Source organism: Sinocyclocheilus grahami, unplaced genomic scaffold (genome assembly GCF_001515645.1).
Source record: "Sinocyclocheilus grahami isolate Dianchi unplaced genomic scaffold, SAMN03320097.WGS_v1.1 scaffold69.1, whole genome shotgun sequence".
Taxonomy (NCBI): domain Eukaryota; kingdom Metazoa; phylum Chordata; class Actinopteri; order Cypriniformes; family Cyprinidae; genus Sinocyclocheilus; species Sinocyclocheilus grahami.
In genome coordinates, this window is record NW_015505248.1 from 1,311,417 (window position 1) to 1,322,966 (window position 11,550).

The following is an 11,550-nucleotide window of genomic DNA, read 5'->3' on the forward strand; positions in this document are numbered from 1 at the left end:
GGGGTCACCCCTCCCAGTGAACCTACCACCGTATTGCTATACTCAGATTCTGAATCTTCTGGCTTACCACAACTGTCTCATGCTCTTATGGTTCTTGCAAGGACTGTTTCTTGGGAAAACTTGGGAGTTTGTTGAATTATGAAGCAATTGCTAAATTATTACATTCTATAATATTGTAAAGCTGTGTATTATTAATCCAGTAGTACAATTTTACCTTATGTGCGCACAAACAAATCATCTAAATGTAGTTTGTCTTGATTAAAGCAGCTGCCTCCTCCTGTCTTGTTGTCCATAAGTGATCTGTTATGTGAGAGGAAGCAGTGCGGTACAGTGTTGTGGGTTGGTGGAGGAGAGGCGGCTGGTATTTGAGTGTTGTAATCCGTGTGGGGAGGGTCGGGGTCTGTGCCTGACAGCTGGGGATTCTGCTGCTGATTTACTTTAGATTAGTTTGGAGGTCAGCCAGCCCTGTTCAATCACAGCATAATGCGTTTTCATTGTAAGAGAGCTGCCCCTCGCTGCCCTGTACACACCACTTCTACTTCTGTATCAACACCACTCCTACAGTATGATCACTGGAGACTTTCTGTCTTCCCCGTAATCATTGTGCATGTGTTTTTGTTTGTTTTTCACATTAAAATTAAGTATAATTAGCCAGGTGTATATAAGAAATAATGTATAATTTGTCAGGTGTATAGAGCTAGGTCAGAAATTAACCAGGGCCTTGAGTAAAAAATGCCACCAACAGAGACAAAAAAGTGCCCCAGTGCAAATATATGGCAAAAATACCCCGCTGCAAATTCCTTGGTTTTCTGTCTTTGTTGTTAGATTGTAATATTTTTAATTTATGAATTTATTGTGGTGCCTCTGCAGACTGTACATACCCATAGATGTCATTTGTATTTGTTGTTTCAGATTAATTGTTATTATTAACTAAAACTAAAAATGTATTTCGAAATACAATAAAATATAATTATTACATGTAAAACTTTAACTTAAAAAAACTTAAATGAAAATTAGAAATGCTGCCTTGGCGGTTAACTGAAATAATTTAAAGTACTAAAACTACTAAAACTGAAGTACTTATAGTACTAAAACTAAAATTAAATTAAAGCTATATATATGTACTTTATATACATGTGTATAAACTTAACATATTAACATAATGAAAACTTAACACATAACAAAATGAATAAAACTAAAATTAAAATGAGAACAGAAAATCTAATTAAATTGCAAAATAATTTAAAACAATTCAAAATATGAATTAATGCTCTAATAGTAAACTGAAAAAATTGTTTAAGATTTACTTGAAAAAAGCTAAGAATTGTATCTTTAATTTAATGTTACTTATGATTTCTGTGTAATTATTTGTGAAATTTACTAGCATCTTCTGAGTTAAATTCAGAAAAGCAGAAGCTTTTTTTCAGTGTGTATAAATAATATTAAATTCTCACTGTTTAGGGGTGTGTGTTTTTGAATGTGTAGCTATTATAAAGTATTTTAATGAAGACAAAAAAATAAAATAAAATGAAGCTAAACACTTAATGTGAAATAAACTTTCGAAGCCAAAATATGCTGTGATGATAGACCACAGAGAGGGGGGTGTAAGGGGTATGTCCATGCATATGAAGGTAAAAATGCACTAGAAAATCAATTCCAGTGGGCAGATATTGCTCTTTGTTGAAAGAGTTCATTTCTGACACTGATACAGAGTGATGATAGGTCTCGATGAAGACGACTGAGTGTGTGAATCGCATGAGATGAGAGATTTATTTCCCTCGTTCTGTCACAGTTGTCATAGATGAGAACATGTAGGCTGCTTCTTACTGTGTGTGAATGTTACCTGTTACTTTTCAAAAATATTTATGGTAATAAAATTTTGGAAAAGTACTGTTGATTTGTTTAGTTTATGACTGCAGTACATCCAAAGCATGTTCATTTTGATTTAAAGTTTAGAATTATTAAATAAGTTAGTTGAGTGACAGAAAGTGAAAGAAGAAAGAAAAAGAAACGGAAACTAGGACAGGAGTTATGGTAGCAGGTGGCACATTTGAACATTTCGTTTTCCAACTATAACCACAGAGCGTGTTTGTCTGGCAAGGACATCAGCAGCAGAAGGCTGCGTGTGTGCGTAAGCTTACGTGTGTGTATATGTTTGCGTTAAATGCGTGCGTGTGTGTTTGCGCTGTGTAAGATCACTTGTTTGGCCTTGCATCCGCAGGATCAATGGTAGTTTTCACTGAGTAAAGTTATGCAGTGCGCTGGGGAATTTTTTAACATATCCCCAGTGGTGCTGGGCGGCTGCCTGGATAAATATAGACGTGTTGATGTGTGTCTCTCCCTCTCCCTCGCTCACTCTCGCGCTCAACCTCCCAAGCTTTTAATCAAAAGCAATCTGGAGGAGGGAAGTGGGAAAAAAAGGAGAAAAAATTTGGAATGTGCCAATATCTTTTGTGTTCCTCGCTCCTGATCCTCTTGCTAAAGCAATCAGCAGGCAGGCTTTCTGTGTGTGTGGAGGAGGGTGATGGATAGCGCTGCTAATGTTTGCGTGTAGCACGGCCCGACCCTCCATGCTTTTTCCCCACAGTTCCTGCAAATCTTCCCACAGTGACTACGGTCAATGCCTTTGCTCTGTGGGCATGTGATTTCATCCCACGGACCTCGCAGTTTCAAGTCTCAACCTCTTGTTTCAACAACACCCACCTTCTGTCAGCTAACATTACTACCTTATATTCATTGTCTTTACATTTATCCCTGCTAGCACAACAGTTTCCTTTCTGTCTCATTTTTTCAGTTCACACCTCCTCTTGCCTACATTATCCCTTATAGCGGGCTGCCATTTGTCTGTCAGACCTGAGTCACGTATCGCAGGGTTTCAGTGCCTCTGCCAGATTAGCTCTTTTTTTGACGCCTCAGCTTTTATTTTTGGTCACCACATGATGAAGAACCCTTTCATCTGTAGCCTTGTAGTCAGGGAAGACATGTTTTACGTGAACTTTTGGTATCACATGTGCAGTATTTTACATATACATGCAAACTTTTTGTCCTATCTATTAGTTTTTTTTTCTTTTTCTTTATCATGGACACAACTTGTCCCTTGTCATTGACTTAGAATCATGAAATGCATGGAATGTGCCATCCTTATTTCATCTGCCTTTGTTCTTCTTGTTAGATTTGAAATGTTACATATTGGAAGTGTGTAATTTTTTTTCTGTGTCAAAACACTTTCTCATATACCAGTTTAGTAGAAATATAAACCATAAGTAAACCTAAGTAAGGCAGTTTTGGATTCATTATTTTTGTAATTCTGTTTAAATTTACATTAATTACACACTTCACTTTCACAAGGTTAGTGAAAATTTAAATTTGAAATATGATATTTCTTCTACCCCAGGTAATGTGGGTATGTAACCAGTGCCGAAGGCAACAGGATATGCTCACTAAATCAGGAGAGTGGTTTCCCAGCCAAGGGCCCAAGCCTGGAGAGCTGGGGTCAGCAGTGAGTGAACCGACCATGTGTGGAGATCCCATTGGGGAAAAGAAGGTGTGCTCTAGGTCTCAGAACCCTCTCGACTCCTCAGTTTCCACTGCCCATGACTCCCAGTCACCTGCCCCAACCGACCCCAGAAAAGGCCCCTCCACAGGGCCAGCCGACACGCCGTCATCACGCTCATGCAGTGAGCCTCCACAAGGAAGGTACACTTAAGCCTCTCTCTCTCTCAATACAAAATCTAGAATGTTCTAGTAAAGAAACCTTTTTTCCATAATAATTTTTAAAGGTTATAGCATACAAAAATGAGCTTAAAAGTCTCCATGAAGTCAGAACTGACAATTCGTAACGCATTACAAGTAACGCGAGTTACGTAATCAGATTACTTTTTTCAAGTAACTAGTAAAGTAGTGTGTGGACAGTACAATAAACCCTCCAGCAACCTGCCACTCAAATGAGATCACAGCAATTAGCAGACAACGACAACCCAACGATTCAATCAATTCCTGATGGACAAAATCAAGTCCCACCCTACATTTTTTTCTTGTTTGAGTAGCTGTTTCATTCTGATAAAATAGGGAAGATAATTGCAACTTAATTTTTTGCAGTTAAGATATATTGTTGTATTACATTTAAGTCAATTGCCTAATAGCTTTGGATGACACATTTTATTTGTATATAGTACACTCTTAAAAATAAAGGTTTCAAACTGGCTTTCTCAGCGATGTCATAGAAGAACCATTTTTGGTTCCCCAAAGAACCTTTCAGTGACCAATTCTTAAATGGACCATTATTTTCCTTAGTGTGAAGAACATTTAAATAATCTAAAGAATCTTTTTCCACTAAAAAGAACCTTGTAAGGTTCCATGGATGCCAATTAAGAACCTTAGATTGTATTATAATATGTATTATATAATTTACATGTCTAAACAGCCAAATATGTTAGAAGCGATGCCGTGCTGGTTTGTTGGTCTTGGTTTGTCTTAGCCTTGTTAGGCATGTCTTTTGGCTGATTTCAGATAGAGTTTGGGCACTCTTTAGCTGGCCAACTAAACCAGCTAAACACCAGTTTAGCCAGGCAGGGACCCCAGCTAGACGGACTGAAGACCAGTTTGGCCAGGCTTGAGTACCAGATTAAACCAGCTCAAACATGCAGACCAGCTCAGCTGAGTCTTTTCATGACAAACAAGGAGCATCAGGACATTGTGTCGCTCATTTGGTTTCTATTTGATGCATTGTGATGTCTCATTAAAACAACATCCAGTCCTTTTCAATATGGGCAGACAATCTAGACAAACAAGGTGTAAGACTGTACGCAAGAATGTCTCTTTTTGATGCTGTGTGATTATTTGACCTCTAGAAAGAAGCCACCAGCAGCCTCTGATCAGAATGGCAAGCTAGGGCCAAGAGGTGAGAGGCGGCGAGGCCTATCCAAAATCCACTCTGAAGAGCGAGATACCGGAGAAAATCGGAGAGAAAGTCGAAGACTGATGAAGACTCGCTCTCAGGAGCACGACAGTCCTGAGACCAGGAGGACTGAGGGGGAGCAGAAACCACCCAGGGAACAGTGCAGGACTAATCCAAATACTCCACATCATCTGGCCAAACTCCAGCCGGCAGAGCCTGATGGACGTATGCACCCTAAGGCGAGGGAAGCGGGGGAGATAGTGCAGGACAACAGAGGTGCACGGAGATGGGCAGATGGGCGGCAGGCCTCGCTGGAGGGCCAGCAGCAGGCCTACGCCCCAGAAAGGACCGCGGGGGGTAAAGGTTTGCAGGGTGCGCCTATTGTGCAGGGTCCTCCTCCTAAAACAAACCACACCCCACAGCCGCCTGCTCCGGGGTTCAGGGTGGGCCCTGCCATGCCTGCAGGCCCACCTGAGCTCAGGGAGCCTCAGGAATGGGACAGGAAGTTGCAGCCGAGCCATTTGGACCCCAGCTCGGCTGCGCTGCTGCGCAAATCGACACGACAAAAAGCTGAGAGCATGCTGCGCAATGATTCGCTCAGCTCTGACCAATCGGAGTCTCTACGACCACCCCCGCCCCGCCCCTACAAGAGCAAACGGGGCGGAAACAAGAGGCAGATGTCTGTCAGCAGCTCGGAGGAAGAGGCCGGTTCGACACCAGAATACACCAGTTGTGAAGATGTGGAGATTGAGAGCGTCAGCGAGAGAGGTGGGTCAGATAGATACCTGCTTTTGTATAATTGATACATTTAATCATGGGTTTGCATAAACACAGACCTCCATGATTCAGAAAAGGAAACCATCACCAATATGAATGTAATATTTGGTTTGATTAATGAATTTAGTAATTTTTGCAACACGCAAATCGATTAGCGGTGACTATCAAGAGGTTGCATAACTTCTTTTAAATGCTGCAAGGCTTTTCATTTGCTTTGTGTGCAAATGGTTTTTCAACAATTTTCATCATTGTTTTCAACACTGATCGCCCATAAATGTACAGCAGGAGGTACAGGAGAAGATATACTTTATAAAACATACTGAAAATTTTTTTTTTTTGACATTTTATATATACACAACTGTTCAAAAGTTTAGGATCAGAAATCATTCGACAATGCTGATTTGGTGCTCAATGTTGACAATAGCTGTGTGGAAATAGTTTTGCAAAAATACATTTTTTTAAAGATTCTTTGGTAAATAGACTGTTCAAAAGAACAGCATTTATTTTAAATAGAAATCTTTTATAAATGATTTTACTGACACTTTGATCAATTTAATGCATCTTTGCTGAATAAATGAATTTATATAAAAAAAAAAGTCTCACTGACCCCAAACTTCGGAACGGTATAGTGAATTAAAAAACATAAAATAATAATAGATAGATAGATAGATAGATTATTTATTTGTTTTATTAAGTGAAAGTGAAAATCTTGTTTTTTTTTTCTTTTTTGTGTGTAAAAGGCTGAATATCTAATTTACATACTAATAAATTACATATCCAAGTCTTAAAAACAGTATTTTACAGTGTATCTACAGTGGATACTTATAAAGGAGATGGTATGCGCTGAATACTTTTTCACTGGCTTTGACTGGTTGATGTTTGGGTTGTGAAGGAGAGGAGGTTACACTGGGCTGTTAGCGTGGCAAACTGACTGAACACAGACTTAAAAGGTCAGTGTATTAACACAAGCCAGGGGTGAAATGTAAACATTGTGGGGTGACTAGGAAAGACAGACTATTGGAGAAGGAATGAGAGACTTAAAATAGGAGAACAGGAGACTGAGAAGAGGTTAAGCAGAACACAAGCTTGCTCTTATCTGTGCAACATTTCATCAGGTTCAACAGAAACAACAGGTAAGAGAATCAACTCTTTCTTCTAAAGAATAGGAACTGAACAATTCAAGTTGACACCTCATACTTTTGCTATTTAAAGTTAATATATTGGTTCTGTTATTAATTCCCAAAGAATGGATGTATAATTTGCACTTTGAACTAAAAAAAAACTGTTATTTTTCAGTTGTACAGAAGTGGGTAAAAAATGTTTAACTGTGTGCCGTTTAATCTATCAGAGGTTGATATATTTGATTTCTTGATTTCTTGATTTTGTTTTTTATTTTAATTAAAATGTTTCTGTTTCTACTGAAGAGCAAGCATCGTATAAGTGCCTATAGTTGAGGAAGCACCTATCTGTCACTCTTTGGTAGAATAATATAATTGTGTAACAATACATACTGAATGTTGCAACGTGAAACTATGTACTAATGAAATATTTATTTGCTAAGCACTATATTTTGGAGGTCATGTGAATGAGAAGTACAAAGCTTAGATAAAAGCCCTCACAGGGGACCAATTCACCATGCAACAAGCAATATATTAAATATTTATACCTTTAGACAGCTACTTAATATTACTTCATGCAGACCTCTTCTGCTTAATTTTACTTCATGTCATTTGATTATGATTTATGCATGTTGCTTTTGTAAGTTGCTCATTGTTTTGTGCTGAAAATGTTTTTCTGGGCTGTATTTTTTAGCTGTTAAAACTTTCAGGAGTGATAGTTGAATTTTGTTGCTTTCCAGAGTTTAACATTTTTATTTAGAGTAACTTTTTATAGGACAACCCTGCTCAGAACTGGGTTAGTGCCTTCCTTAAAAAAACTAACCTATGAAGATTCCCTGACATACTTGTAAGTAAGCTATCCAGGTCTCAAGGTTTCTTTTTTTCTCTCTCTCTCTTATTTTGAACCCCTGAACCTTATATAAATCAGATGCCTCACTAACTGAAGCTACTTTATAAAATCATAGCTTTTGATCCTGAAATTTGTTTGGATGAGTCATGTTGTAAAATAACCAATATTTGTGTGTGTGTGTGTGTGTATATATATATATATATATATATATATATATATATATTAATCTATATAAATGTGTGTCTGTGTGCTAAGGTGATCTGAGTGTTTTTTTTGTCAGCTTCATAATTCACAAGGTTAAAAAAAGTATCAGCAATAATAAAAGTGATTCTTCTCTTAGCAAATACAACTTACAGTATTTATTGAAAATTTGTCCATATAAAAGCAACTGGCCAACTGAAAGTACATTACACTTTTAATTAGGGCTGCACGATAAATTGCATGCGATTGTCATGCGCATCTCGGCAGTAAAGCCGGTTCTGTGAAATCTCCATCACCTGCTTTCAATTAATACACAGCATTTAATACACAGAGCCGTAGTTCGCTGACAAGCTATGCACTATCACGTTCAAAATTGCAGATGAATCGCCCTACTTTTAATTGAACATTTTAAGAGCTGACTAAAAGTAATTCAAATCTGTTGTCTATAGCAACAATTATTTTTTTTAATCTATTTTTGTTTTTCGGATGACAATTTGAGCACTCCTCACCCTCTGTGCGTCATGCTCAATACCCCAGGTGCTCAAAAATAACCGGAAAACAGTCCAGAAACCCGTATGCACAAGGCACTCATCCATATAACATGCCAACAGTAAATAGAAGGCCAACGTCACAGAAAGGGCTGAGACTGTCCCTTTGTGCCAGTGTGTGTCTGTGTGGGAGTGTATATTCAGCTTTGGTGTCAGCATTGCTTCCCCTGTCTGGGGACTAAATGTAGCTCTTAAGCACAAATTAACAAACACAATCCCAGTTCTCCGTCTTGCTCTGCAGGTGGGTCAAAGCAGAACATATTTCAGCATGAGATCTTGGCTGCAGATGCCCTTTTGGGGCTCAGATATTCATTAAGCATAAACAGAGCAGGTTTAGAGATGGACTTTGGCTAGTGTAAGGTGGCAGCTCACATAGTCAACATATGTATAGTATAACTCTATGAACATGTGTGTGTGTGTGTGTGTGTGTTTTAGGGGACTGGGAGTGCTGTCCACTGGACCCCACTGCGTGGCATGTAAGTCTTTTCCCACTTTGTACTATAATCATTTAAAATTCAACATGAATTGATGTTTACCGACTATTTTACTTCCAGGATGTGATATTTTTTGAGAAGAAAATGTATGGCAGAACTATCAATTGTAAATCAATTGGAATGTATTTGTTGCATATGTCACTGTAGCTCAAACATCAAAGCACTAACATTGCCAAGGTCATGGGTTTAATTCCTAGGAAATGCATGAAGTTATGCATAGCATAGCATTTGTTCGGTCTTGAGTGACAGAAGTAGAAAATTAACTTTCTGAAAAAGTATTAGAATGACTTCTTTAGAATAACATTTTCTTTTGCAATCATTTACAGTATGATCAGGAAGGTGAATTAAGCTTTGCTTAATTAAACTTCTTAATTTTAAATTAAGAATTTAAGCTTTGTTTTTATAACTTTAAAGTGACAGAGAACACTCATGAATTATGTACAGTGATTTTTAATATAATTAAAATAATATTATAGTTTTTTTTAATATTTTGAATGAGTTTTTTTTTTCCTTTTAGTTTTAGTAATTTTTTGTTGTGCTGTGCTTTTTTTATATATATCTATATAGTTTTTATACATTTTTATTTCAGTTTTAGTTTGTTTATTACATCAAGTGAAACTAAATGAACATGGTTTTTATGGTTTTAATTTTAGTTTCTGTTAGTTATAATAACCCTGGTTGTGTCTGTGTGTGTGAATGCGCATGCGTGTGAAGGTGAGGTAAGGGTTAGATGTAATGGGATGGTACTTTCTCTGATGGGATTAATCTCTGCCTTGTTCTCTTTAGCATCCGGTTACATGGCAGCCCTCCAAGGAAGGTGATCATTTAATTGGCCGAATCACTTTGAGCAAGCGAACAGCCATGCCAAAAGAGGCTGGGTCTCTGCTAGGGCTAAAGGTAAGGGGAAAGCAACTCGCATAAACATACTGTATAAACACAAGTTCCTCTCCTGACTGTTATGAAGTCTACAACTACACCATGTCATGGGCCATGTACGAAAAAAGGAAAAAACAAAAACAAAAAAACAATGGATATGCACAATAGGTTTTGTGGCATTTATGAATTCTCTGTAGACTTTACCCATCTTTAAATGATTTGTACAGGTGGTCGGAGGGAAGATTACAGAAAGTGGGAGACTTGGGGCCTTCATCACTAAAGTCAAGAAAGGAAGTATAGCTGATGTGGTGGGTCATCTGCGGGCCGGTGAGTCCAGAACCTCTCGCAGTTTGTTACTTAAAAAACTAGGACTGTTAATTGATTAAACAGTGTAATCAAATAAATTACCTCATACACTGATTTAGCAAATTAATCATAATATGGATGCCTATATTACCCACTAGCAAACTTCTAAGGTGGCCTCAAGATGAATTCAAATGATTTAAAGTGAGATAAAACAAGCATTAAATTAAGTTAAAATCAAAGATAAAAAAAACGTGTGTGTGTGTGTGTGTATATATAAATCACCCTTAACTTATCTTTGTTTTCTTTGAAAGTCTTGGAAAATATGGATATATGAGAATTTTAAAACTGATTTAAATTCAGTCATGTAAATTAATAAAATCTTAAAACACCTTGAATATTTTTTATAAATAATATACATTGTGTACATCTGCCAAGCTCTAAAATATTTGATCAGGTAGAAATTGTGAGTAAAGATATTTGTAAAAATCCTTACCCAGGAAATCGCAAATGACTGGAAGAGTCATGTAAAGGCTTTGTTTAAAAAGAGTGAAAAACCTGAAAGTTATTTTCTTCTGTTCAGAAATTAGGAGCCCTTGAATAATGTTGTGGGCAATGGGGGGCCTTGGAGTCAGATTGAGAACTACTGGCATATACCAGTATTTGTAAACAAAAGACCCCAAATGAAGATGATTCATTATTGTGACAAATGAGTAAACATAGACCACAAAAGTTTAGAAGTCAGTGTATTGTTTGCATATTGTCTGCATTCTGTTGTGAAAACATGGTTATATTTCAAGCTTAAATTACTTCGTAAATTACTCTACTGCTAAATTTGCACACTTAATTGACAGTCTTAACTGAATTTAATTTAATAATGCATTTAGTCCTCAGATATTTTGAAAATGTACAGTATTGAAACTATTCTGCCTTATTATGTGATATTATGTAAAAACATTTTTTAAGTTGAATATACACTAGCAGTCAAAAGTTTTTTTTAATGTTTTTTAAAGAAGTCTCTTCTGTTCACCAAGCCTGTATTTATTTGATCCAAAGTACAGCAAAACAGTAAAATTTTTACATATTTTTACTAGGCTATTTCAAATAACTGTTTTCTATTTGAATATATTTTAAAATGTAATTTATGCATCATTACTCCAGTCACACTATCTTTCAGAAATCATTCTGATATTCTGATTTACTGCTCAAAAAACATTAACAATAATAATAATAACTAAAAAATGTTTCTTGAGCAGCAAATCAGTATATTAGAATGATTTCTGAAGGATCACGTGACACTGAAGACTAGAGTAATGATGCTGAAAATTCAGCTTTGATCACAGCAATCATTTTAAAATATATTCAAATAGAAAGCAGTTATTTTAAATAGTAAAACATATTTCACAACATTACTGTTTTTGCTGTACTTTGGATCAAATAAATGCAGGCTTGGTGAGCAGAAGAGACTTCTTTATAAAACATTAAA

General features: G+C 36.8%; 1 protein-coding gene across 1 annotated transcript in view; it reads left to right on the plus strand.

Moving 5' to 3' along the window:
- The window catches only part of LOC107585356 (regulating synaptic membrane exocytosis protein 1-like), a 72,638-nt gene that overhangs the window by 49,391 nt on the left and 11,697 nt on the right, over window positions 1-11,550 (plus strand). Inside the window, exons 5-9 of the mRNA XM_016272359.1 lie at window positions 3,395-3,696; window positions 4,851-5,665; window positions 8,827-8,867; window positions 9,672-9,782; window positions 9,989-10,088. Of these exons, the coding sequence (XP_016127845.1) occupies window positions 3,395-3,696; window positions 4,851-5,665; window positions 8,827-8,867; window positions 9,672-9,782; window positions 9,989-10,088 (1,369 nt within the window). The remainder of the gene's footprint in view (window positions 1-3,394; window positions 3,697-4,850; window positions 5,666-8,826; window positions 8,868-9,671; window positions 9,783-9,988; window positions 10,089-11,550) is intronic.